This window comes from Giraffa tippelskirchi, chromosome 11, assembly GCF_054371585.1.
Source record: "Giraffa tippelskirchi isolate mGirTip1 chromosome 11, T2T-mGirTip1v1.2.pri, whole genome shotgun sequence".
NCBI lineage: Eukaryota > Metazoa > Chordata > Mammalia > Artiodactyla > Giraffidae > Giraffa > Giraffa tippelskirchi.
In genome coordinates, this window is record NC_137285.1 from 103,439,979 (window position 1) to 103,467,236 (window position 27,258).

At 51.3% G+C, this 27,258-nt stretch overlaps 1 protein-coding gene and 1 long non-coding RNA gene across 11 annotated transcripts; one reads left to right on the top strand and one right to left on the bottom strand.

The window, feature by feature from the left end:
• Positions 1-159: 159 nt before the first annotated feature.
• Positions 160-27,258, bottom strand: TMPRSS13 (transmembrane serine protease 13). 10 transcript variants are annotated; one of them, XM_081541070.1, is made up of 15 exons: positions 27,191-27,258; positions 21,245-21,479; positions 20,059-20,163; positions 17,285-17,323; positions 17,064-17,186; positions 16,700-16,736; positions 16,018-16,147; positions 14,123-14,215; positions 13,088-13,131; positions 11,690-11,852; positions 10,293-10,465; positions 5,056-5,154; positions 2,654-2,796; positions 2,349-2,501; positions 160-1,650 (listed from the first exon to the last, which is right to left on the bottom strand). In XM_081541070.1, exons 5-15 carry the CDS (start codon positions 17,076-17,078, stop codon positions 1,624-1,626), a joined length of 1,077 nt encoding a protein of 358 aa, XP_081397196.1. In that variant the 5' UTR covers positions 17,079-17,186; positions 17,285-17,323; positions 20,059-20,163; positions 21,245-21,479; positions 27,191-27,258; the 3' UTR covers positions 160-1,623. The 10 variants fall into 10 exon arrangements, with proteins under 10 accessions (XP_081397196.1, XP_081397197.1, XP_081397190.1 ...); XM_081541071.1 differs by lacking the exon at positions 17,285-17,323; XM_081541064.1 differs by lacking the exon at positions 16,700-16,736.
• Positions 21,673-23,083, top strand: LOC145526136 (uncharacterized). Its single transcript, XR_014068712.1, has 2 exons — positions 21,673-21,845; positions 22,860-23,083. It is a non-coding gene; the product is annotated as an uncharacterized LOC145526136 (long non-coding RNA).

The window sequence follows — 27,258 nt, forward strand, 5'->3', positions numbered from 1 at the left end:
CCAATATGGTGGGTAAATGAATAAATGAATCGTATGATTAAATGAGCACAACCCAAAGCTGAGGAAACAAAACCAAGAACCAAACTGAGGATGCCTGAGCACCCGGGTAGACAGCCTCAGTTTTCTACTCAGGGTACCACTGAAACATCCAATGACAAATTTTTCAGGTCACATAGTTTTCATTGTTGAAGATAACTGCTGGGGTGCTGTGGACATGAACACTGCTGTTCCCAACCCCAGCCTTGATAACACATCACCAGCCCCCTCAGAACCTTCCAAGCCATGCTAGCCAATCCCAGCTGCTCTTCCAGAACAGTCTATCCCCCAAGCAGCCACCTGCCTGAGCTGGGCTGGGCTGATCTGCTCAGACCCCGCTTCTGGGAGTCACAGCACCACCAGATAGGCCCAAGGAAGGTAGGAGACAGCAGGAGGACCAAGTGCCCCAGAGAAAAGGATGAGGAAGATCCGGGACTTCAGCTGACTCAGAGGCTAGACTCACTGATGCCCCACAGGAGGGGCAACTCGGATCCTTCAGAAAAGCAATTTGGAGGCAGCCTGGGGACAGAGTCAACTTTCTCGCTGAGGCAGTTTTCATGGCAACATTGTGTCCCTGAGAAGGTGAAAGATGGGGAAAGCTGAGAAGAAATTCCAAAGTCCCAGGACATCCCTGGGACTTTTCTGGGGTGCCAGAGATGCCCATTGTCCCAGGCTCTGGGGCCAACAGGGAAGCAGCATCGGTTCCTTCGGTTACAGCCCTCGGATACAGCAGCAGTGTGGCCGTCTTGGTGATGGATTTGCTTCCCTGAGTATCTCAAAGGGCCCCTTCATCTGGCCCCTTGAGGCCAAGAGCATTCCACGGGATGCCAGGGGGACACAGCTGCCAGGAATCCCTTGGAGTTCTTGGGACGAGTGGCTAGCTCTCTTGGCTCCTGGAATTTTGGGAGAACCTTTAAATAATACATTTATTTCCATTACTTGAATATAAAAGTGAAATGAAGTGTGCCTCCAACAGCCTGTGACCGAATGAAGACAGTAAGCCCTGTGCTGAGTGGTCAGCATGGACAGCCACGGCGCTGCCCCTCTCCGCATCCAGCGAGAGGGCTGAGAAGGGGCCGGGATGGGCTGAAGGTCAATGGGAATATCTCCCCTCTAGGGGCGGTCCAGGCACTCCGTGAAATCTGCTACTGTCCCTTGCTGGCGGTGCTGGCTGGGCCACAGGGGGCTGCCTGTTCTGGACTAGTCTCCAGTGAGGGTCAGGCAAACAAGAATTCCTGATGTGGCCTTCCAAACCATCCCTGGGCTCCACCTGCTCCATCCGTTACAGACACTTCTGTGTTGGGGAACCCCTCATGGTGCCCAAACGATTATCTTCAGGTGATTTCCAGCCGGGGGTTTGGGAAGAGCTGATAGCTCTCCTGATTTCTGAGGACCTTGGGAGAGCAGTGACACACACATGTAAACATACACACATGCACACGTGTGCATTCACAGAGGCAGCATACGGTGGAGGTGGCAGTAACAATGGTGTCTGGTGGTCTTCAGCCCACAGGAGGTTGCAAATGGCTCAGTCCCTTTGGCCAGAGTCTTCACGGCGGACTCTGTGAGATGGCACAGGACAGCTGCTTATGATTTCCGGAAGCGCACCTCCCTCTGAGGAAAAGAGAGAGAACAGGGCGAAGCTGGGCTGGATGTGCACAGGGAGGGGTGCAGGCTCAGAGCCTAAAATTCAGCCCAGCCATCACTGGCCACTGTCTCTCAGAGAAGAGGGGCAGCCAAGAGGACAAGATGGAAACGGTTTCTGAGAGACCCGCCACCCTGATTTCCAGAGCAGCCTTCCCCACCCCTACCCAAGCTCTCACTGCCTGGGTGGAGAAGGGAAGGGCCGGCACAGCATCCCTGCTCTATAGGAAGGATGGGGGTCCAGGGGAGGCAGGGGCTGGGCTGGGTCAGCAGAGGTGGGGTAGACCTCCTCTTCCCGATGCCCAGTTTCCTGGTAGACCAACCTCCTGCTGAGGAGGGAAGCTCTCCCCAACTCCATGTGTGAATTCACAACTGGCCATTGCCGGGGAGAGGAGAGGAGAGGAGAGGGATACTGGGGGCCAGCCCCCAGCCTGGCCCCCATCCCTTTCCAACCCTCTAAGCTCTGTTTTGCGGGAGGAAAAGGAGGAGAAGAAGTCCAGGCAGCTGGGGTTGGCCCAACATTTGACACCTGTCCTGTCCTCTCCTGGCAACTTCTGAACACCCCCAAAGGCAGGGGGGTGCGGATACCTGGCTGAGACCCTGGGGAAAGACCAGGCCTGCTTCCAGGCACCCCGCCTTTGAGGGTCCCCGCCTGCCAGGGCTCTCACCTCCATCTTGCTGTATATCCAGGGGAGCACTTCCGTCACCTTGGTGTACACGCCGGGTTTGTTCCTCTGGCCACAGCCCGTGCCCCAGCTGGTGACTCCTGCCAGGTACCAGCGGCCATTCTGCTCGCAGACCAGAGGCCCCCCGCTGTCCCCCTGTGAGGGAGCACCCACGTCAGCAGGGTGGGAAAGGTGGTCCTTGAGCAGGAAACGGTGGGCCCAGGACTCTCCCTCCGACCCCAGTACCCCAACCTTCCTCCCTTCCCTCCAGGTCCCAGGACCTGAGCCCCACACAGAAGCAAGCCCACCTGGCAGGAGTCTCTGCCTCCTCGCAGGTCCCCCGCGCACATCATCCTCGGGGTAAGGTAGCTGTCGTAGACCAAGTAGTCATTGCACTTCTTGAAGTCAATGAGGTTGACCTGCACCTCCCGGAGAAAGGGGGAAGTTCTCTCTTCAGTGTGGTGGGGTGGAGGAGAGAGAGGGTGGGAAGGGAGTGAGACTCTGGGTGGCTTTGAGGCCTTCCAGCTGCCCACCCCAGGCCCCAGACTGGCAACCTCCCAGGCGTGGAGGGTACCATTCCCATGGTGGGCCACCCAGGACACAGGGCACACATACCCTCACATCAGACACAAATCACTACACATAACAGAGACACACATGCACAGACAAACCCACAAGCCTATCAGGCTGCCTGACTTGCGCACAAAGCTTTTCTGTATTGAAAACAGAAAAGATAGAATGGAAAACCCAAAAGAACTTTTCAGTCAACACCATAGATCACTTCATTTGCTTTTGGTAATGATGTGCTTTAAGGAGAGCAGGTGTGATGAATCCACTTACAGAAGGAGAAATTTAGGGCTGAAGAAGGACTTGCCCTCAGTCACAGGTGGCTCTAGTCGTAAAGAACCCGCCTGCCAATGCAGGAGGCATCAGAGACGCGAGTTTGATCCCTGGGGGTTGGGAAGATCCCCTGGAGGAGCACATGGCTACCCACTCCAGTATTCTTGCCTGGAGAATCCCATGGACAGAGGAACCTGGTGGGGCTACAGTCCATAGGGTTGCAGAGAGTCAGACACAACTGAAGCGACTGAGCAGGCATGCACAGTCACCCAGCTAGTCAGTTACAGAGCTAAGATCAGAACAAGGCTGCCCCCAGCCAGTCACTTCTCCATCCCATGAGCAAGGTCTTGACACCTGCGGTGGCGAGTCTCACGAGTCTCATGGCAAGGCCAGCTGACTGCTGTGCTTTCCTGCCCAGTATCCACAATCCGACAGGATTGACACCAGACAAGACTGCCCGGTTATCATGATGAAGAGAGGGAAGACCAAACCACTTTCCAATCTTGTTTCAGCCCAGACACAAACAAAGTAGGTCACATCACAAAAGGACCAAAGGGCCCCCTCTTCCAGCCAGAATGAGTGGCTGCTGCTGCTTCATTTCTTCATCAACTATAGTTTCGGCTCAGTCTATTGACTCTTTCTAGATGAGGTTATTAAGATATCTGTGGAGTCCTATCCCAAGATCACAGTGCGAGGCTTGTATCAAGGCCACAGACATGGAGTCCAGAAGCAAGGCCACCACCAAAACTGCCAAAAGCCCCCCTGATCATCACCAGCAGGCTTCCGGACCCCAAATTAGGCAAAAATGCCCAACCCGGTGCTCACCCTATAACATACTTGCACATGTGCTATCACTTCAGTCATGTCCAACTCTTTGCAACCGCCAGGCTCCTCTGTCCATGCAAGAATTCCCAGCAAGAATACTGGAGTGGGTTGCCAGGCCCTCCTCCAGGGGATGTTCCCAACCCAGGGATTGAACCTGTGTGTTCTACGTTGCCAGCAGACTCTTTACCACTGAACCACCAGGGAAGCCCAGCTTTGATGTATATGCAGGTGTATATATACACACATTCACATCCAGGCCCATGAATCTATATACCCAAACCCTCATCTAGGTAGACCCTCATCTCTATAATCCTACATATCACCCCATACACAGAAACACATGTATAGTTTTTCTGATAAGCAACCTGAGGTGACCTCTAAAAATGGTTCATTATTCACTTGATCCAGAAAACACCACAAAATTGTGCAAATCAAGAGGTTCAAATCTTCATGTTCACTCTAAGAACACTTGTGAAACTGCCCAGGCCATTAAGGGTATGCATATCTGAAAAGCCACCAAGTATCTGAAGGGTGTCACTTTGAAGAAGCAGTGTGTTCCATTCTGTCGTCACAATAATGGAGCTGATATGTGTGCTCAGGTCAAACAGTGGGGCTGGAAAGGATCGGTGGCCCAAGAAGAGTGCTGAGTTTTTACGGCACGTGCTCAACAATACAGAGAGTAATGCTGAACTTAAGGGCTTAGATACAGATTCTCTGGTCATTGAGCACACCCAAGTGAACAAAGCCCCCAAGATGGAGCACAGGACTTACAGAGCTCATGGTCGAATCAACCTACACATGAGCTCTCCCTGCCACATGGAGATGATCCTCACTAAAAAAGGGCAGATTTTCCTAAACCAGAAGAGGAGGTTGCACAGAAGAAAAAGATACTCCAGAAGATACTGAAGAAACAAAACTTATGGCCTGAAAATAAATGCCACAAAAAAATACAAATAAAAGAAAAAAGAAAAGAAACACACGTAAACAGTCAAACACACACACACACACATACACACACACACACAGTCTAGCATCTGCCTCTCACCATCTGTCTCCTTGGTCTTGCCAAAGCCTGTGATCCAGCAGATCTCATTGAGGCCGAAGGTCTGTCCATGCATGGGGAGGCAGGCAGGGTGGACATGAGCTGCAACAAGATCTCAAGACATCAGTGAAGGGAAGAGGCTGGAGGTTTTGGAGGGGTGCATGGAGGGACAGGAGTACCAACATCCTAGGACATCCTCTTTCCCCCTAGAGTGCTCCTTAATCTTTCAAGGCCTTCAATTGACCAGGCAAGAAATTCAATCACTTTATCTTGACCCTCCAGTCTTCAGGGTACTCTCAGAGTCCCCCAGACATTCTGATTTTTCAGTGGGTGCCATGTGGGCACATGCATGTGCCTTGGAGCTCCCCTGTGCCAAGCTGATACTGGGTGGCTGAGGGTGTCTCCACTCCAAGAGCAGCTGTCCTCACTGAGTCTCTTCCACACCTGTCCCCCAGAGCAAGATGCAGCACTGGCTAAATCCCAGGTATTATTGCCATGATGTGTCAGTGGTGGGTCCTGCTTGGTCTCGAGAGGGCACCCCTGGCTAGCCAGGGCCTGAAACTCTCCCTCCAGGGTGAGACAACCTCTTCAAGTGGGAAGAGCGCATCCCTAGAGGCATAGCCCACTAAACTGCTGTTCACTCGCTACCACACTCAGAATCATATAGAAGGTGCTATTGTGCATCAGTTCATAAGTTCCCTTTGAGGACTAGTGCTCCCCTGTGGATTAGAGCATCGACCAGTTTGCAAGAGGAAAAGAGTTGATAGAAAGGATATTCGCTGTTGTTTAGTCGCTTAGTCTGACTCTTTTGCGACCCTATGGACTGTAGGTCACCAGGTTCCTCTGTCCAAGGGATTTCCCAAACAAGAATGCTCGAGTGGGTTGCCATTTTCTTCTCCAGGGGATTTTCATGACCCAGGGATCAAACCTAAGTCTCCTGCATTACAGGCAGATTCTTTACCCCTGAGCCACTGGAGAAGCCCTAGAGAGGATATTTGCAGTGTTCATAACTGTTATGCATGCTGCAGCTTCCTGTACCTAGAATTGTGCCTGATACATATAAAGTGCTCCTAGGAAGAAGGAGGGAAGGAGGAAGGGAGGAAGGGGGGCAGAGAGGGAGGGAGGGAGGATAAGTGTAAAAATTTTTTTCTATAAATTGGGAGTCTAACACATTTATCTGCCAGAGTGTAAACAAACAAAAAATAAATGAAGGCATGGCACCAATTACTAATCAAAACCACAAAATATGATTTAAAATAGTCTATGCCTCTGAAAACATTCCCCTTAAGATCAGGAACAAGACAAGGTGTCCGCTTTCCCCAAAATTATTCAACATAGCTCTGGAAGTCCTAGCTACAGCAATCAGAGAAGGAAAAGAAATAAAAGGAATCCATATCAGAAAAGAAGTAAATCTCCCACTGTTTGCAGATGACATGATACTGTACATAGAAAACCCTAAAGATAGTATCAGAAAATTACTAGAGCTAATCAGTGAATTTAGCAAAGTTGCAGGATATAAAATCAATACACAGAAATCACTTGCATTTCTATATACTAACAATGAAAAATCAGAAACAGAAATTAAGGAGTCAATCCCATTCACCACTGCAACAAAGAGAATTAAATATCTAGGAATAAACTTACCTAAGGAGGTGAAAGAACTGTACACAGAAAATTATAAGACACTAATGAAAGAAATCAAATATAACATAAACAGATGGAGAGATATTCAATATTGTGAAAATGACTATACTATCAAATGCAATCTACAGATTCAATGCAATCCCTATCAAATTACCAATGACATTTCTCACAGAACTAGAACAAAAAATTTCACAATTCATATGGAAACACAAAAGACCCAAATAGCCAAAGCAGTCTTGAGAAAGAAGAAAGAGAAAGAAAGAAGAATTGAGCTAGAGGAATCAAGCTTCCTGACTTCAGATTATACTATAAAGCTACAGTCATCAAGACGGTATGGTACTGGAACAAAAACAGTAATATAGACCAATGGAAAAAGATAGAAAGCCCAGAAATAAACCCATGCACCTATGGGTACCTTATTTTTGACAAAGGAGGCAATATACAATGGGGCAAAGACAGCCTCTTCAATAAATGGTGCTGGGAAAACTGACAGCTACATGTAAAAGAATGAAATTAGAACACTTCCTAACACCATACACAAAGATAAAATCAAAATGGATTAAAGACCTAAATGTAAGACCAGAAACTATAAAACTCTTAAAGGAAAACATAGGCAGAATACTCGATGACATAAATCAAAGCAAGATCCTTTATGACTCACCTCCTCGAGTAATGGAAATAAAAACAAAAGTAAACAAGTGGGACCTGATTAAAAGGCTTTTGCACTGTAACGGAAACTATAAGCAAGGTGAAAAGACAACCCTCAGAATGGGAGAAAATAATAGCAAATGAAACAACTGACAAAGGGTTAATTTCCAAAATATATAAGCAGCTCATACAACTCAATATCAGAAAAACAAACAACCCAATGAGAAAGTGGGAAAAAGCCCTAAACAGACATTTCTCCAAAGAAAACATACAGATGGCTAACAAACACATGAAAAGATGCTCAACATCGCTCATTATTAGAGAAATGCAAATCAAAACTATAATGAGATGTCACCTCACACTGTTCAGAATGGCCATCATCAAAAAGTCTACAAACAATAAATGCTGGAAGGGTATGGAGAAAAGGGAATGCTCTTGCACTGCTGGTGGGAATGTAAATTGATACAGCCACTATGGAAGACAGTATGGAGATTCCTTAAAAAACTAGGAATAAAACCACCATATGACCCAGCAATTCCACTCCTAGGCATATACCCTGAGGAAACCAAAACCGAAAAAGACACATGTATCCCATTGTTCACTGCAGCACTATTTACAATAGCTAGAACATGGAAGCAACCTAGATGACCATCAGCAGATGAATGGATAAAGAACTTGTGGTACATATACACAATGGAATATTACTCAGCCATAAAAAGGAACGACTTGGAGTCAGTTCTAATGAGATGGATGAACTTAGAACCTATTATACAGAGTGAAGTGAGTTAGAAAGAGAAAGATAAGTATCATATTCTAACGCATATATATGGAATCTAGAAAAATGGTACTGAAGAATTTACTAACAGGGAAGCAATGGAGAAACAGACATAGAGAATAGACTTGTGGACATGGGGAGAGGGGAGGAGAGGGTGAGATGTATGGAAAGAGTAACATGGAAACTTACATTGCCATATGTAAAATAGATAGCCAAAGGGAATTTGCTGTATGGCTCAGGAAACTCAAACAGGGGCTCTGTATCAACCTAGAGGGGTGGGTTGGGGAGGGAGATGGGAGGGAAGTTCAAAAGGGAGGAGATATATGTATACCTATGGCTGATTTGTGTTGAGGTTGGACAGAAAAAAACAAAATTCTGTAAAGCAATTATCCTTCGGTTAAAAAATAAATTAATTTAAAAAAATAAACAACAAGAACCTACTGTACAGCAAAAAAAAAAATTAGTCTATACCTATTTTTGAGACATACAGTCTTAAAAACATGTAACACTAGTATATATCTACTTGTGTTTTTTATGGAGTAATTAAATTTATCAGTGAGTTTTCACAAGCTTTCTCAGCTAGTACAGTGACTTCAAAGTGCTACCAGGCAGTTTAAGAAAATCTGCTCTGATTTCTAAACCAAAAATCAGGGCACATGGTCTGACCACAGGACTACATAAATCCTAGCTGTGATTTATGATGCTACCAAGATGCTTCTTGACTAGAAGTGGGGGGCGGGGAGGGACTATCAGAGTCTAGGGAGGGACTGCTGTAGTCTGAAAAGCATATATAATGCTATAATAACTTAAATTTCATTTTACAAATTATTTAATTAGATTTGGAATTTCAGATAATATTAATGGGGGTTTGGGTTGATGCCAAATGAGGTCCGGATGGTTAGCCAAATAGGGTCTGTGTTTGACAAGGTGGGGAAGGCCTGTTTTGGTCCTGCAGTCTGCCTGCCCCCTTGTATGTGTGCATGAGGGGCAAAGCAGGGGTAGGAGTGCACCCCTCCGCTCACAGTCCCAGGCTCCACAGACAAGAATGCGGGGTGCGGTGCGGACAGGCGGAGGGCAATCGCAGTGCGGACTGGCCGGAGGTGGGCGTGGTTATGGGTTGGCCCCACCCAACCGAATCTTGTGTTGGGGATTGGACTCCTCCTCCCCACACCACTCTGATGAGCTAACTGCTCTGAATCAGGACCAACCCCGCCTCCGCAATTATTGTGCCGGGAAAGGCCAGCTCACAGGCCCAGAGCACCGGAAAGGCTAGACTAACCAGAGATCCCTCCGAGGCTTCCGGAAGCCTCTGTAGCCTGCCAAGACTGATTAGGTGCCAACATCTGTGCCACCGTGCCCCCCTCCCCCGGTGGCCCCTGACATCACACCACTAGCTTCTAAGCGGCTGTTTGTGCGTGCCATCAGGCTTGTTCTCTTTGCAGGGGAACTGCAGAGCCGCTAGGTAGTAGACACACTGTATTTGATACGTGAACAAATGGGCGGATGAAGTCATGAACGGAACCTGATCTCCTGAGAATTTCCGTAGCATTTCCTTTCTGTAGCCCCGTTTAGTTCTCAAGATCTCAGCTCCAACCTTGCAGCAGTTGGCTCTTTGGTTGCGTAGGCATTTTGCTTGTGTTCGCAACTTCGGTGTTGGCATTGCCAAAACAGAGCAGCGTGGGAAGAACGTTGCCTGCGAGGCTAACCCACCTGGACCCAGTCCTGAAGCTGCTCCTTATTACTTCATGGCCTCAGGGAATTCTCTCTCTCTAAAGGTTTTCCCCTCAAAGGGAAAATGAAACTAATAATAGTACCTGCTTCACAGGATCCCGTAGTGAAGAGTATATGAAATTGTAGATATTAAGCACTTACCATGGTGTCTGGCCTCTGTTAACTTTTGGATCCATACCAGTGAAACAATTCGATCTGTTTATCTTAATGAAGCCCAGAACCTACACTCTGGTTCTGTCACCAATAATAGAAGAGGAGTCACTGGGGCAAGTCTATTTCCAACCTCCAGGTCTCAGTTCCCCCAGTTGTAAGATCGAGTTCCACCAAATGATCTCGAAGACTGACATCTGCCATGCTGAAGCTCCGGACCCTGGGATGGGTTTGTGGATGCCGCTAAGTGCACGCACCGAGGGGCGCTGGCTGAGCAGGGGGGCTCACTCACCGGACAGGGTCAGGGGCTCGGAGAGCCGCATGAGGGCGATGTCATAGTCGTCCTGGTCGTCCGAGTAGTTGCTGTTGATGATGATCTGGGCGACGGCGGCCGACTCGGGCAGGTGGTGCAGGTTGTTGGTGCCCACGTACACCTTCCAGCCCTCCAGGATCTTCTCCCGGGTACTGCCAAAGCCACAGAGAGCACGGGCCAGTTACCACCTGGCAGAGGTCCTGGCAGCATCTGCTGCACACAAGGAGCTGCAGCCAGAGCAGCAGCTCAGAGGCAGGAGGATGGATGAAATGACCTCCGGAGGGGGCACTCTATCTTACCCCCGGGGTCTAGAACAATCCTCTACTTTCAAAAAGCTGCTCTGAACTGGTGGTTCTATACCTTACAATAGAAAATGGGGGCTTCCTTGGTGGCTCAGTGGTAAAGCCACAAATGCAGCAGACACAGGTTTGATCCCTGGTTCGGGAAGATCCCACATACCGAGGAGCAACTAAGCCCATGTGCCATATCTGTTGAGCCTGTGCTTTAGAGCCTGGGAACCACAACTCCACACGCCACAACTATTGAAGTCCCAACACTGCTCCTCAACAAGAGAATCCGCCTCAATGAGAAGGCCATGCATCGCAACTGGAGAGTAGCCCCAGCTCGCTGAAACTAGAGAAAGCCCACATGCAGCAATGAAGACCCAGCAGAGTCATAAATGAATAAATAAATAAAATTTAAAAAATAGAAAGTGCAAGGAGATGAGTAAGACTTCTGGGACCACTGGCCCCACTGTCTCCTCTGGATGCCACCAAGGGTCCAATGAGGTGGATGGACACATCTCAGTGGTAGCATTCTCAGCAGAAACGGGGCTTTCAACAGGACAAAGTGATCCGCTGAAGACTCACTGCTGGGGAAGCCGGTGCCCTTGAGGCCTCATCTCCCAGGCCTTTCCTGTCCACCAACTCGAAGGACAAGCCTGGCTGGTGACTATCAAAAGCTGACTGCACTGCCCTGCCTGCAGCCCCAGTCCCTCAATTCCTGGGACAGCATTCCTGATGTCTCTGGCTTCTCTCCTGTAACTTCCAGGTTCTGGAAGCAGCCACAAGTCCCAAACCTCTTTATTTCACCCTATTCTTTAGAGCAGTCTCCCAATTCCTCCCGTCTACCTTCCCCTCTCTCTCCCTTGAAGCCACCAATGGTATTTTCTCACTCTGCACTGGCTCAGGATAAGTAACCCCAACTCACACTCCCAGGACCAAATCCTGGTCCTCACCACACATGTGCCGCCCAGTCCTCGGGGCCAGGCTTACAACCAAAGTCCTCCTCCACAAAGAGAAGTCAGTCTGCCCTAAGCCCTTCCTGGCGTCCTCGACCCTCAGCCGCATCGCGTCACAGCTCCCTTGGGCACTTACATAAAGAAGCAGTGGGCAGCGGTGAGAATCCACTGGGCATCGATCAGCGTGCCCCCACAAATGTGGGTGCGGGAGAACTGCAGGCTAACTTGCCATGGCCACTTGCTTTCTGGAGCCAGCGCCCCTCCCACGATCCGCCCAGTCATGGCCCTCAGTCCACAGTCTGGGGAGAAGCAAAAGAGATGAACTATGAAGTCTGCATTTCTTAGAGCTGCTACCATGCTCCTAGGCCCAGAGAAGCTCAGGCATGAGGGCACCACCCACCCATGGAGGCTGCTTTGCCCAATTAATCTGTTTCAGCACAGCTATTTCCTGCCAACACAGAGCTCCCACATGGTGGGTTAGCTTTCTGGGATCATCCAGTAGGAAGTCTGATCCTAGGAAATATCCTCTTTCCTCCCACTCATTTATTGTTCCAGTAATTCAACAAATGCTTCCTAAGTACCCCCTGTTTTGGGTGATGTGCCAGGTGTTAAGGTCACAGTGGTGAACCCCAGGGCTGCTGTCAGGAGCTTTGGAAAGCAGACCAAGTCTAACATGACCCTGAATTGATGAGCACTGTGATGGGGATCGTTTCAAAACAAAGGAGAAAAGTCCTTCCTGTGATGCACAAGTAGTTGGTGCCCACATGGTTTCTCGGGGGGTCATTTAGTGCTGTTGGGGACTCTGTGCCCCAAAGGGACATTTCCAAACATGTTCCAGAGTGAGTCATCCCCTGAAATCATGCACAGAGTTTCCTTTTTCCTTTGAAGGAGAAGAGAGTGAAGAGCCAGTGGTGGTCTGAGGGGGCTCCATCCACACTGTGCCCACTTGCTCTGGGGGGCACCCCACCTGGTCATCATGAGAACATAGCACTCGTGAACTGGTTAACAGCTTGGGCCCTGTGGTCAGACCCAAGATTCAATACCAGCTCTTCACCTACCAGAGGTCTGACCTTAAGTAAGGCAAGCATTTCACTCTCTTTTCAGTAAGTGGACAATAATGGCACCTGCCTCATGAGAATTCAATGCAATCATATTTATAAAGCCATAGTGCCTCAGCAACCAACGCTCTCCACAAATCTTGGCTCTGGATCTAGATCCATGTCTACTGATACTGGAGCTTTAAGCTGGCTCTGACATGCTCTCCCAATCCTCTGCCCCCTGCCCAGAATCCAGGACACTTGAATAGTGAGGTTCCTGGGCTGAGCAGAGTCAGGAAAAGGGGAAATGCTACCCTGAGAGTGTCTATCCAGGTGACTTACAGGCACCCTGGCCCTGAAACAGGCCTGCTGCTCAAGACCCTCTTCCTGGCTCCAACCCCCAGGGTTGGCCCTCTTCCTCATAGGGACCCCATCCCTCTGTCCCCTGATTCCCACCCCACATAGGCCACAATCCAGGAGGAAGAGCATCTTCTTACGGGAACACTGTAGAGCGACATACTGCTGGGAAGGGCAATCAGACCTGCAGGAGGAGATAGAAAAGTTGAGAAAAGGGCACATTAGCCACTGCCTCCAGGAAGCCTTCCATGATTGGCTTCTGCTAAGTTCTATCCTATCCCCTTTGCACAAGAAGATGGAGATTCTAACCTTTCTCCCTCCCAGTGGGACAAACGCTTCCCATGCTTTCTCTAGAAACAGGGATGGCTTAGTGCAAACCAGCCCCACCCTTCTCGCCATCTCCCAGTTTTTCTGTGGCAGGTTGCACATACTGGCTAGGTCGTGTCTTCTGAACTCATGACTTCACTGTCCCAGCATCTTTCTGCAGCTAAACAGGTAGCCCAACGCTCCTCTGACACTTGCTCAATGCTCTAGCAGCAATGCAGCACGTGAACCACCCAGCAAAAAGCAAGAATCCAGGAGGCAGCTCATTTGCCTTCCTGCCCTCCCCACGCCTTTTTCTCTCAGCCTGGTTTCTTCTCTCCTCTCCCCAGGGTAAACATTGCTAGCTGGTGGAGCACTCCCCACCCTCCTCCACCCAGTGGCGTTGGGACAAGAGCAGCTGCAGTACAGAGTGACAGATGGCAAGGCCCGGGGGTAAGGGAGGGCGATACTCCCCAGATGGGCCTCCCTGCCCCTGACTACCAGCACCTGGCACTCCCCCTCCCCACTGCCAGCCCAGTGATGTTTCTCTCTCTCCACCCCAAGCCCCCTCCCTGCAGCAGCTTTCAGTCCTAACATCAGGCTGATCAGTGGCCCCAAGGTTTATCATTGTCTTTGGCAACCAGGTAAATTCTTGGGCCCCCATGACTTCGAGGTGCTCTGTGCACCAAGTTTTGATGACTTCCAAGTCAGGAGGCAGGTAGTGAACAAGAGCTGTTTCTGAGATGCTCTGGACATTCACCAAGGACTCCTGGAGGTGGGGTCCCAGAAAGGCCAATGGAGAGGGGCTTCCTGACTCAAAGCAGTCTTTTACACCCCTGCTGGTAGCAGACAGCCAGGCCTACCCCACGTACATGTAGGTGCTCTCCTGGATGGTGGAGTTAAATTCGGAGACAGAGAAACTGCTGTCAACGTTCCTATTGGCCACTTTGGTTGTCCAGTAAGCACTGCAAGGGAGGAAAGAGAAGAATGAACCACCTTGAGACAGCACCCACCCCTGGTCCCCGGGCCTGCATGGAAGTCACGGCCAGCCCTGCTGCAGAGGCCAGAGGTAGTTAAAATCCAATGATCTCAAACTCCACCCACATATTCCACCACTCCCCCCACTAGCCCTACAGACTAGCCCAGTAGTTTTGAAAGTATGGTCCCATCTCAGGGGACAATGTTAGCACTGCCTTGGAATTTGTTAGAATTGCAAATCTGGGGGCCCTGTCTCAGACCTACTGAATCAACAGTTCTAGTTCTGCATTTTAACAGGCTCTTCAGGTGATCTCGCTGCACTCTGGAGTTTGAGAAACACTAACTGAGCCCTTTTCTGTCCGGACTGTGATCCATGGACCCACAGAAGTAGCATCACCCCCAGACCTGCTGAGCCATACTCTGCATTTTAATGATCTCCATGTTACGGGTTTGCACATTAAAGCCTGAGAACCATTTGGCTCCTTAGACCAGAGTGTGCCTAAGAACCACCCTGGGGTGTTGTTAAGGGTTTGAAATCTTAATTCCAGAGATTCTGATTTCAGGGTGCATTTTAACAAGCACCCCAGGTGATTCTGCTGTGGGTGATCCATGGACTACTATCTGTGTGGCACTTGGGTGCATTTCTAGGACGTGGGACGCCCTTACATGCAAGCCTGCCTTTGCGGGCGCTCTTCCTCCATTGCTCTGCTGACCTCCAAGTGCAGTCAGGCACCCTCTCTGTTGTGTGTACATAATGCTTCCCACGTATTCTTTCCATTACACATCACACAGAGCTGTGATTATTGGTTAAAGCCTCTCTCGCCCACACCATACCAGAGATTGTCCAACGACAGGGATCTTGTCTGGGTGTTTGGCACATAATAAAAACTCGATGAATATTCTTTGAATAAATGACACTATCTATTGAAGTCCAAGGGAAGTTCACATTTGCATAAGGTCACACAACTCAGTGACAAACCATGTCCGTCATCTTCCAACTAGATCACCCAGGTCATCTTGCACAGATGGAAACTCTGAGGTAGGGGCAGAGAACTGGTTCTCAGTCCTAGCCCCCAAGCCCTAGTTTTCCGGGTGCTTCTTCTACAGAGAACTCACAGTGAGATCCTTAATAAACCCTCTCCTTAAAACTTCACACACATTAGTGAACCCCTCAAACTACTTGGTTTGAAACCCAGACCAAGAGGGAGGGTGGAGGAAACTATGTGGCCAGAAATGGAGGGCTCTTTCAAGCTGGAAGGTCATGGTAAACCCCATTCTCTACTCCACCCACTGGTACCTGCTTCCTGTTTCAGATCTTTAGAGCCAAAGATGGTAAGGACTTTATCTGGCCACATCTGCCCATCTCACTCCTCGTTTGATGAGTCCTAGCTCGAGCTGCAGCTGCTCAGAGTCCACTGAAGGGTTTGCCCAGCCTAAGCCACTGGTTACCAGTTGTGAGAAGACAAGACCTGCCCAAATGCACACCCACCTCACAGGGCCACCGCGACCACTGAATGTGATCATGGGCATGAGGGTGCTTTGATGCAAAGAACCATATAGGAGTGCCATCCTGCTGCAAATCTGCAAATAACTACTTTGGCCTCCTGGCAACAGCTTGCCCCCAGACCTGGGCTCCCCAGGCTGCTGTTCCTTTGAATAACTCGAGGGCACTATGAGCTCGTGACCTCAGCCCTGGTTGCCAAGAGTCTTCTTGGTATGAGTGACCCTGAGACGCCCTTGTGAAGAGTCTGAGACATCCCTGAAGCGGGGACTGATGGGGAAGGTTTACCTCTCAAAACCCAGCTGCTGGCAGGTCTTCTTCGAGTAGGAGTCATTCCAGCTGTCACTGCAGATGGGAAGCCACTGATGGGAGGATCCAGAGTAGACTTTAAGCAGAGACTTGTCCCAGTCAAACCTCACTGCCGGTCAAGAAAAGGGCAAAGCAGGTCTTCAGCACCAGGAGGCTCCAAGTTCTTGAGGAATGAACTGAGTGAGGCTCTGAGATGCTCCTGTCCCCAGGCTTCTCGCTGAGGCCTTGCAAACATCTGGGAGCTTGGCCAGGGATAGGATGGCCATCAGCCAGTGCTCAGAGCCCAAAATGCTCGGTTAGGGCAGAGCCAAGGCAAGGGGCTGGAGCAGAGCAGAGAGTGCTCTGTCCAACAGGACCCAGGAGCCTTTGCTGGGAGAAGGGGTGAGCACTGCCAGGAGGCATCACCTCAAGAGGGCAGTGATGTGCCCAAATAAGAATGTGACAAGGAGAACCTTTATCCAACTGAGTGCTCACTAGACCTGGGCAGTCACAGATGGATATGGTCATGGACAAGGACACACATATGCACACAGGTGGAGGCGGCAGGTTATGTACCCACAGACACCCACATCAGGGCTGTACATAGACGATGCTTGTAAACCACTGAGGACAGCACTTAAAGAGGTCTTTGTCTCATGTGCGGCTTCATTTACAAACTGACCTTCATGAAACCACAGAAGTAGCAGGTTGGAGGTTACCTGCTGGGCAAAGAGAACGGGTACATGGCCAGGGCTTCGGACCCCACACTCGTCTCCAGCTGCAGAGCAGCTCTGCTTTGCTGGGAGCTGTCAAATTTTATTTGAGAAGCACTTATCTTGTCCCATCCACACATTTTGCAAATTAAGAAACTGAAGCCCAGAGAAGGTAAGTGATTCACACTCAAAGCCAGGTTCCAGACCCCAGTCTATTATGACTAGAACCCAGGTCCTCCAGGTCTCTGTCCATCACCTCCCGTTTGAGCTGATACCCAGTTTGCAGCCCCCAGAGTGCACGCACGAACATACGCACACATCCGACCTCCTTACCACAGCCCAGCTCATCACTCTTCAGCTTACAGTCCTCGACTCCATCACAGCGCACAGCGTGAATAGGGCAGCTCTCTCTCGGCTCCTTGTGATTGACCCCTGTGTGGCCCCACCAGAAGTAAACTGAAAAAAACACCATGAAGCAGAAGCTGGGTCATTTCCAGCCCCAGAGAGACATGACATGATGCAGCCCAAGGCCCTGGGGGTTCTGAGACACCGACCTTCAATCCCTCTTGGGCTCTGGGGTTCTCGTCCCCCATCTGTATGGAGAGAAAGGCTGCTCAGGAATGCTCTGGAATATTCCAGAAAGCTCCTGCAAGCAGGACAGCACCAGGCAAACTCAAAAGCAGCCACTCACAGAGAGTGAGGGAGGGAGGGAGGTATGGAGATGGGTAATACTCTGGAAGCTGTCCTGCCCTACATGCTAGCCAGAGTGTTGTTCAGAGAAATCCTCCTTTTCAGTATCCCAGAGGCCCCTTCTCAGACCCAGTCCAGCATCCTCACCATCTCTGTGCATGGCAGGTTGTGGCACACACACACCTGCAGCCACTGCCTGGCCCGTCTTCTCAGAGGTTGTCCTTCCAGCCTCAAAAGCTCCTAGATTTTCTTCCTCCTCCCTCTTCTCTAAACAAGAGCTATCCCCTAGGCTCAGTTCTTGCCCCACTGCTTGTCTCGATGCCTTTAACTGTCTTCCCAGGGACTTCCCTGGTGGTCCAGTGGTTGGGAATCCACCTGCCAATGCAGGGACACCAGTTCAATCCCTGGTCCAGGAAGATCCCACATGCCTCAGGGTAACTAAGCCTGCAAGCCACAACTAATGAGCCTGCACACCCTAAAGCCTGTGCTCCAAAACAAGAGAGGCCACGACAATGAGACACCTGTGCACCGCAGCTAGAGAGTAGCCCACCGCTTGTTGCAACTAGAGAAAGCCTGCACATGGAAATTAACACCCAGCGCAGCCAAAAATAAATAAATAACTGTCTTCCCACTCAGCGAGCAACTCTAGGTGGCTGATTGCTGAATGCACAAGTTGGGTTGAAAAGCCGACAGCTTTACAAACCATATGTCGGCATCAGCTTCACAACTTCTCCTAAGAGCTCTTTCCATACTGGGAGTTGTCGTGCCTCCTGCCTGGAAACTCCTCACCTTGGATGCCTGAGGAATCCCAGGGTCTGACCCCTCACCCTGCCTCTTGTCTGCAACCTGTTTCTCAGCCCTGACCCCACCTCTGTCGCTGGTCCCACTGTGCTGTCATCCCAGCTGGAGGTCACCCTGTGTGACTGCCCCTCCCTGGTCCAGACACTAGTCCCCCTAACGTGTTGGACTTCACCTCCTCCTGTGCCCTGGTCTTTCTACCCCCCACCCCCCACCCCGGACACCAAGGCTCCTGGGATCACCTTGATGTGTAGCAGAGAGCTCTCAGGAGGCGGGGGCTCTAGTCCTGACCACACTGCCGAGCTACTCAGTGACTGCCTCCCTGGGAAGTCCGGAGGTCTGGGGAGTTCAGGAAATGCTGTGAAATCGTGTTGAGAGCCCTCTCGCCTGCATTGCCTTCTCACCTCCCCCTGGATTATTTCCTGCTGCTCCCTGTGCACTGCCAGGGGCCTCCCCTGGAACGTGTGCCCTGTGTGGGGAAGGGAGGGAACAGGGTCGAGCATCCTGGAGGGAGGTTCACATGGGGGCCACGAGGCAGGCTCTGTGCTGACACCTTCATGGGCATTGTCAGGCAGGCGGGGAAACTGAGGCTCGGGAAGTTCATTAACTTGCTAAAGTCATATGGCTGGTTAAGTGGCTGAGCCGAGTTGCTTCAGCAAGTCTGTCTGGTCCTAAAGCTGTAGTTGTAACCAGCACACTACTTCTTTCCATGCAATTCTCTCCTCTAACAGCCCTGCCAGCTGGGTGTTTCCCTGTGGTCACCCAGCCCGCCCTTCACCGCCCTGTGCAGCCTCTGTAACAGAATCCTCACCCCTTAGCCTGGCACTTCAAGCTCTCTACAACGTGGCCCAGCTATGTCCAACCCAAGGACAGCCTGCAGGTCCCCACGTGAGTATTCACCCAAGGACAGCCTGCAGGTCCCCACATGAGTATTCACCCTGGTAAATGGGGTCCTTCCCCATGACAACTTGCTCATTTGCTCCCCCCTACACACTTCCTGCAGCTGCTCACCCTGCTTAGATGACCTGCCCAGGAGATCCTTCCCTCCCTGCCATCTTCTAGGTCCTCATCTGGCCCCTCAGCCTTCAGGAGCTGTCGCCTGCCTCCATACCCGCACAGCTGTCCTCTCTTCTGATGGTAATACTCAAATCCACTTGGCCCTAATCATTTCCATCTCTGTCCCCCACGGGACTGTACTCGCCCCAAAGACTAGGGGGTACAGAGGGTACTCCCCTTTGCTTCCCGCTAAGGTTTCCCACTGTGCTGGGCTCAGAGCCAACACCCCTGCAGGGAGCCCTGGGACAGGTCCTGAGTGTCTTTTCCAGAAGAGGGTGTGGATTTCAGGGAGATTGGACCCCTGAACACTTGATCCCACTGACCAAAAATGCCTGGGGACTTTACCTCATCAATGTTTTTAATGCTTGTTTGTTCAATAACATTTTTAGAGTGGGATTTTTTTGTGTGTCAGGCACTGTGCCATTAGCTCATTTATTCCTCATAACCCAGTGAAATCTTCAGGATATTTTACTAAGCACATGTTAAGTTGAATGAATGAATGGATTGAATCCCATTTGAAGAACAGAAACTGAGCTCAGACTGGTGAGCTACTACAGAAGGGACCCACTCCCGGTTCCTCTGACTTCCCACCCTCTCAACCCACCCACCTCCAAGGGGCCTGGAGGTGCCAGGGTTCAAGGCCATTTGTAGGAGCGTCCCTCTGTGGACACGGCAGCCGGTGTGTGTTCCCCACTCTTGTCGCCCTGCTGAGTGCCCCCATCCCCCAACCCCACTCCACCCTGCAATTACCATAGGCCAGCCTTGCTCCCTCTGTTAAACTCACATAGGATGATGAGCGACACCACGAGGGCGATGAGAAGGAGGACACATCCGATGAGTGGCAGTCGCTTCAGGCCCTCCTGCCAGGTGAACTTGGGCAAGGTGATACCTAGGAGCAGGCCAGCAGCAGGGGAGGGTGAAACTGTGGGAGGGGAGTCCGGCACAGAGGAAAAGGGGTAGGGAAAGAAGGCTGGCCCAGGGGGACCCAGTTAAGCCCTCTCCACCCAGAATACGGTACCATCCCTGCCTGATACCAAGCTCCCTTTTACTTAGCATCTATTATGGGCCAGTTAGGCATTTGCATGTGGTATCTTATTTAATTCTGACAGCAACTGTGTGAACTGGGCATTATTTTACCCATTTTATAGATGGGGAAGCTGAGGTTCATAGAAGTTAAATTACTTGCTCAGAGTTACTTGGCTAGCGAGTGGCAGAACAGGGATTCAAATGAAATGTGTTTGATTCCAAAAGTCTCTACACCAAAGTGCCTCATTGACTCTTCAGAGGGCAAGACGGGCCCCAAATCTGAGATCCTTCTCCAGGCCTCTTTGTATTGCAGTGCTGGGGCAGACTGAACTTGAGGGCAAGAGGAGAGCAAAGTTGGGATGGGGGCAAAAGGGCTGCTTCATTAAGGGCAGAGCCAGTCCCCGAGGCCCATTTGGCATCTCTCTGTATGAGCCGAATCATAATGGCCAGCTTGGGAAGTTGTGGGTGGGGAGTGCCTGCCGGATCAGAATCTCTGCCTTTGCTCCTCCACCCACAGATGGGCCCCTGATCGTCTCTGTACTCCCATGTTGACCTCAGCTTCCCCGGCAGACCCTCTAGGGCAGCCCTACGAAAAAGGCCTGGTTTCTAACCAGGAGCTCTGGCTCTCACAGTCTGCACCTTGACCCAGACTGTGCAGCCTCCAAAGTCATACCTGCATTGTTGGTCCTGATTTCTTATGCTTTACCACATTTGCCCCTATTTCCCACTGTCTTGGGTTTGCATGTCATGGTTCCTTTCTGGCCCCACCTCCCCAGGTCCCCCACTGCCCATCCAGGCCATCCCCCCTCTTTCCCAGACATCGTCATCCAAGAACTAGAGGAGAAGCAGAGAGTGCCCAACTTGGAGATTCACCCCCACCACACCCCCTCCACCTTCAGACAGCTTCCCTGTTCCTCTTGCCTTCCCTGCAGGAGTGCCCTTACCTGGGCTCTCCCTGGTGCCCCTGGCAGCTGGTGTGGACCTGGCAGGAGACGCATGGACAGGGACAGTTCCCACTGGCGTGGCTCTGACGAGGTACACCCGAGTTGGAGATGATGTTGTGAAGGCTGACATGGTAGACGCGGACATGCCAGACGATGACCTGGAAGGTGATGCTCGGGCTGGGGGTCCTCGGCCCGGGGATGCCCGGGCTGGAGGCGTCCTTGCCGGGGAGGCATTCTGAAAGCAGATTGAAGGCTGTCCCTCAGGCTGCTCTTCTATTAACTCACCCAGGCTGACCCAGGAGACAGAGGCCCTGGGGCAGGTGGCTAAGGGGTGAGCAGAGCCCCCAAACAGGGAAGAGAGTGTCCGAGGATGGAATGAAAGCTCAGAGCCTGCTGTCCCCAACTCCCTGTGGTCTCTCCCCATACAGAGAGGTGGGCAGAGGGCACTGGGCCATCTGCATAGGGCGTGGGGCATCTGCTTTGGCTGCATGTTTCTGTCCTGTGCTGTGCTAAGTCACTCCAGTCCAACTCTGTGTGACCCTATGGACTGTAGCCCACCAGGCTCCTCTATCCACGGGATTCTCCAGACAAGAATACTGAAGTGAGTTGCCATGCCCTCCTCCAGGGGCTACATGTGTCTAGGGACCCTCAAAAAAGAGGCTGCTGGATCAGACCTCACTCTGAGCTGGGAGTTGCCACCCTTTCTTCCCTCTTCACTCTCCGGCACCCTATCCTTCTCTGTATGTGTGTTAGATTATAAAACATCATTCTTACTTTGAGCTGTCATCAAAAAATGTGAGAAGCACTGCTTAAGAAAAGCCCTGACCTGCCTTGTTCTCTCCTCTTCTCAGTAACAAGGGAACTCGTGCGCACACAAACACACATACACACACACACAACAATACAACAGGAGAGGTAGAATGCAGGGGAAGAAGGTGACCAAGGTCTTTAACCTTTTTCAGCTGTAGGAGAAGTGATTGATTCATTTAGATTTAGCACTTTAATCTGTAGTTTCAGAGGACTTAACCTGCTTTGTATATATTTACTCACTTGATCTTGAGAAACAACTCTATGAGGTGGGAACTCTGATTATCCCTATTGTGCAGCCAGAGAAACAGAGGCAGAGAGATTGATCAAACTTGCTCAAACTCTCATGTGAGAGTGGCAGAGCCAGGATGTGAGCCCAGAAAGTTGGGCTCTGGATGTCATGTTAAACCGGGAGGCTTTGCAGCCTCTCTGAGGAGGGAGCTGAGAGTTAAAGCAGCTGCGGCCAGAGCAGGCGATCCGGATCGCCAGCGCTGTTCCTCCGTGGAGAGCCTAAGACTTTGGGTGCGCACATTCTGGGACTGGGAATTGGTGAGCAACTAGGGCAGATGGAAAGTCTTCGAGTAGCCTCTGTTAGGAGCCACGCCCTGGTCTGCAGGACCTCCAGGCCCTGTCACCAAATTAGGCCTCCTCTCTCCTCCCCCTGGCCCCTTCCAGCAGTCTCTGTCCTCCCTCGCACCACCTCTGCCTTTTAAGCCCCTTGTAGGAGTCCCCAGCACAGCAGTGGGAGCCGGGGACTGGCCTGGCCTAGGGGGGTCACGTCTGCCCCTCATTCTCATTTTTGCTAAAGGTTGACTGGACACGGAGGAAGGCAACTGGGGAGCAGCAGGAAGCGGGGGAGCTGGGACCTGTGCTCAGGGTCCCTGAGCTGGGGGTACAGTCAGCAGGGCTGTGAGGAGGAGATGGGCTCTGGACCTCAGCACCTTCTCTTCGTCTCTCACCTACCACTGTGCTTAAATGCATTTCACATTATTAGTAAGCAGCCCAGTTACTAAAAAGTCCTGCTTATTAGAACATCAGACTCAAGTCAACACTATCAAGCCTACCAGACAGGGTTGGTTTTTTTTTTTTTAACTCCATCTTCTAAGAGTCAGAGGTAACTGATTTAGTTACTTCTTTGTTTTTCTGGAGGCTATGAGATGAATCCAAGAAGGAATGTCACGTCCCTGACGATACTCAGCTTGCCAGTGGCAGGGACCAGGATTGACTATCCCAGGAGTCACTAGTCACTGGGGTTCACTGACAGATGTGGGTAAATACACTCGGTCCAGATGCCGCAGCCAGCAGAGCAGGGACACACGCGTGTGTGTTTGGGGGTGTGAAGACCACCTGCAGCAGGTGCTGGCCCAGGAGAACCAGAGCTCAGATTTCCCTCCTGCCCCCGCTGTCTAGAGGCTAGAGTTTCACAGAACAAAGACAGGTTATGCCCCTGGAAGCCTCAAGGGCAACAGGACAGGAGTCAAAGCAGGGAGAGGAGGTGAGAATATGTGTAAATGTACAATGCATCTGTTCACAGCACTGGCTTTGGTGTCAGGCAGACCTGGGCCCCAATCTTAGGTCTCACCCGAGGTGTGACTTTGGACAAGCCCCTCAACTTTCCTTTCTCTTAATCTGTAGAATAGGACTAATCGTCCTGAGGATTCAGTGAGATAAAACAGGAAATCTCTGGCCTGTGTCCGGCAGGAAACAGTCATTCCTCTCTCCCTTTGCACCCAGCACCCACCATGCTAAGATTTAACAGTCCTGGGGCATGACCAGAGGGCTATAAGGTGGTGTGAGCTCATCTTTGGAGAAAGAGGGAGCTGGACAAAGACCAGACCAAGGTCCTGCCATGAGAGGGACAAGCTCAGGCTGGGTAGGGTCCTGTCCTTCCTTCCCACCAGTCACCCAAGCCTCAGCACCTGCCCGGGACCTTGGCATGGTGGCATCCCCACTGACCTACCAGGCCTCCATCTGTGATGCTCACAATATAAGTTTTTCCCCACCTCAGGGGAAATTCCCATAACTCAAGACAATAATATGATATTAGCTCCCAGTGTGTGGTACTTTAGAGTTTACAATAAACCTGCATATCTCTGGCCTCCTGGAGTCTTTGCTCCATCCCTGGGAGGTTGGCACATCTAGAAGCCCATTTTGTAGATGAAGAATCCAAGGCTCAGAGCACAGATTGCCCAGAACCCCATAGTCCAGAACTGCCACAAACCTGGGTGCATCTGAGTCCCCTGCCTCCTTGAGTCAGCAGCAAGAGGCTCCTAGCACTTCTCTCTGAACCCTGGGCATGGGCTGCTTGTTCTGCATCTGTGACATGGCCTGGGAATCGGGCCTGGGGCCTTGCAAGGCTGGGAGCACCAGCGGGGACCTGGGGGTGGGGCCGGGGGTTCCTACAGGGATCTCAACCTTGTGGAACTTTCTGGTGGGAAGCAGGGTTCGTCCCAGTGGCGTGCCAGGATTGGGTGGAACCTGGTGGTCAGGAGCCCTCCAGTACTCTCAAAGCCAGGTGGTAATTCTGGGAAGGTGACTTAACCTCTGTGCATCTTTGTTTCCTCATCTGTACAGTGAGCTGGTCACCCTGCCTCATAGTATTGCAGTGATGGGTGATATATGTAGAGGAAGCGCTTAGTGACTATCACGTGTGGTGATGGCGGATGGGTAGGTGTCTTATTTGCTTGTTTGTTAAAGACACTGGGCTTCAAATGGAAAAATCTGTGCTCATATATGACGACATTCATGCCTAACTGGCTTGGGCAGGTAAGTTAACCCTTCAGAATCTGTCTCCCCACGTGTGAAATGGGACTGATCTTGCCTCCTTCTCCCAGATAAGCAAGGAATCAATATGACAGAGCCTGGATTATAAATGCTCATCGCTATAACAAATGTAACAGCCCACCAGACGTCTTACTTGATCCCATTTCAACCTCATAACAGCTTTTCGTGGTTGGTATTATTAACTCCATTTTATAGATTTTGAAACTGAGCTCCAAAGTGGTTGAGAATATGCCCAAATTCACATCTCAGTTAATTGATGGGCTTGGATTCTCACCAGGCCCCCTCAGAGGAAGTAGAATCTGGCCCCAAAGTATCAAGAAGGCCCACAGTAACTTCCTGCATTTCTTCAGGCTTTACAATTTGCAAAGAGCTTTTATACCCTTTATTCCATTTTTCACAAAGCTCTTAGTTAACAAGCTGGACAAAAATTTTTATCTCCAGTTTATACATGAGGAAACTGGAGGTCAGAGGCACTCAAGATCATGCCTAAAACCCCTAAAAGGATTAGCGGTCTTGGGACTTGATCACAAGCTTCTGATCCTGTTACCCCATCATGATGGGCAGGGGCCGTGTAAGAGAGACAGGGCTGAGACGCCTGCAGTGGCAAAGGCCCAGAGGAAGATGGGGTGGGGGTAGACCTGGGGGAGGCTGGAGGGAACAGGGGGCAGGCAGGCAGAGCAGGAGGCCAAAGGCAGCCAGGGAGGCAGGGTCCCTGTCCCCGATGCAGCTTCATTCACAGGTAGGTCTCAACTTGCCCACCCTAGGCCTTGACCAGCAGGAAGCAGAGATGAGGTGAGCCCTGGGGTCCTGGCAGGAGACACACCTGGGTCCCTCTTCTCTGAGTCTAGAGGGAGGTGGCACCTGTAAAACGGAACCAACCCGGGGGCTCAGTGCCCAAGGAGCCAGGTGGAAGGGTGAGTCATCTCCAGTCAGACTCTCAAACTGTTGACTCTGGGCCTTGGTGGCCCAGCACAAAGTCTTCCCAGGGTTGGGAAGTGGGGCTGGGGGGGAGGGGTGGAGGAGAAGCTGGGGGGAGGGGAGAAAGAGTGATACCTCAGAAGGGGCTGGAGGCCCCAGAGGCCCCGGCCTCAGGAGAGCGAGCCCTCTAGTGTCAGACAGGGTGGGAGGTAGATGGAGAGTTTCTGAGCCCGCGGACCAGGACAAGAGAATAGTCCTGGACCTCCAGGTGCCAGACAGAGCAGCCCATGTGGGGAGCCACCCAAGTGTGTCCCCCTAGCAGGGACAGCAGGATGGAAGGGCAGCCCCAAGACCAGAGGAACACAGCATCAGAATGAGGCCATTGACTCCGTCTTCCTGACTCCAAACTATCGCAGGACATGCTAGGTATTCTCATTTTCCAGGACCCCCAGAATAGGAGGTTCCACGGCCATTCACGGCCTGCCACCCCACCTTCCCGGAAGTCCTTCCTGATGTCTAGCCTACTAGAGCAGTAACTCATTTCCTTTTCTCAATTCTTGGAGAGCAGTTGCTGAGATTCCAGCATCCCTCCTGGAGGCCTGACCTCACCCTCAGAGCAGATGCCTTGAGCAAGTGGGGAACAGGGCAGGGAGGAGTCTTCCTGCCCCAGGTCCTGGACACAAGGGACAGAGCCCAGGCCAGAACCGGCTTGACTCCTGGCCTTGGCCGGTGAGCAGCAGACCCAGGAATGGAACCCAGAGGACCATGGCCCAGGTTCTCCACAACCTGCCTGCAGACAGGAGGCTGCTTGGCCTTCCCTGGGAGGCAGGGGGACAGGGCAGAGCCAAAGCCTGGGTGACTCAGGGCCATTTCCCTGGCTTAGCATTGCCAGTCTGTTTCTTCTTATCTACCGCATCCACCCCTAGTATAGTCTCTGGGGTTACCCTCTGGACAAATAGAGCTGTGAACCCTCACCCTCTTATGGACCAGCCCTACACCTCAGGTGGCCACTGCTGCCACCTGCCTGTGTCTCTGCAGCTCCCAGGGATCCTTGCTCAAAACTCGTCCAGTCCCCTCGAGATGTTCTGGGGCAGGAGGAGGGAGGCAGGGCCGGGGTCCGCAGGAAGGCAACGCGCGGGATGGGCCAGGGAGAGGGCTGACAGGAGCAGGCCCAGCCCTGGGCCCTGGGGCTCTTTCCAAGCACTTTCCTGGCCAGTAGTTGCTGAGGATTATTATGCTCATTTTACAGACAAGAAAGTAGAGGCCCTAATTATTTGTGTGCTTTGCTCAAAGTCGCTCAGGTACCTCTTGTCTTATTGCAGAACAGGGACTAAAACTAGAGACCTGCTCTCTGCACCACAGCGTCTGGGGTAGAGTCACCATGGCTCCTGGGTCAGGGTTATGGTTTCCTGCTGCAGCTCTGCCCTGGCCCCTTACCTGGTGGGGATGGGAGTGAGCTAACAAGCCCCCAGGTGTGTCCTACCCTTGGCCTCTCTGCATCTCCT

Coding starts and splice junctions, on each gene's coding strand:
- TMPRSS13 (XM_081541063.1), bottom strand. CDS start 21,389: ATGTCCGCGTCTACCATGTCAGCCTTCACAACATCATCTCCAACTCGG. Junction 17,187..17,284: donor GAGCCCAAGAGGGATTGAAG/GTCGGTGTCTCA, acceptor TGTTTTTTTCAG/TTTACTTCTGGTGGGGCCAC. Junction 11,853..13,087: donor TGTCGCTCTACAGTGTTCCC/GTAAGAAGATGC, acceptor GCTTCTCCCCAG/ACTGTGGACTGAGGGCCATG.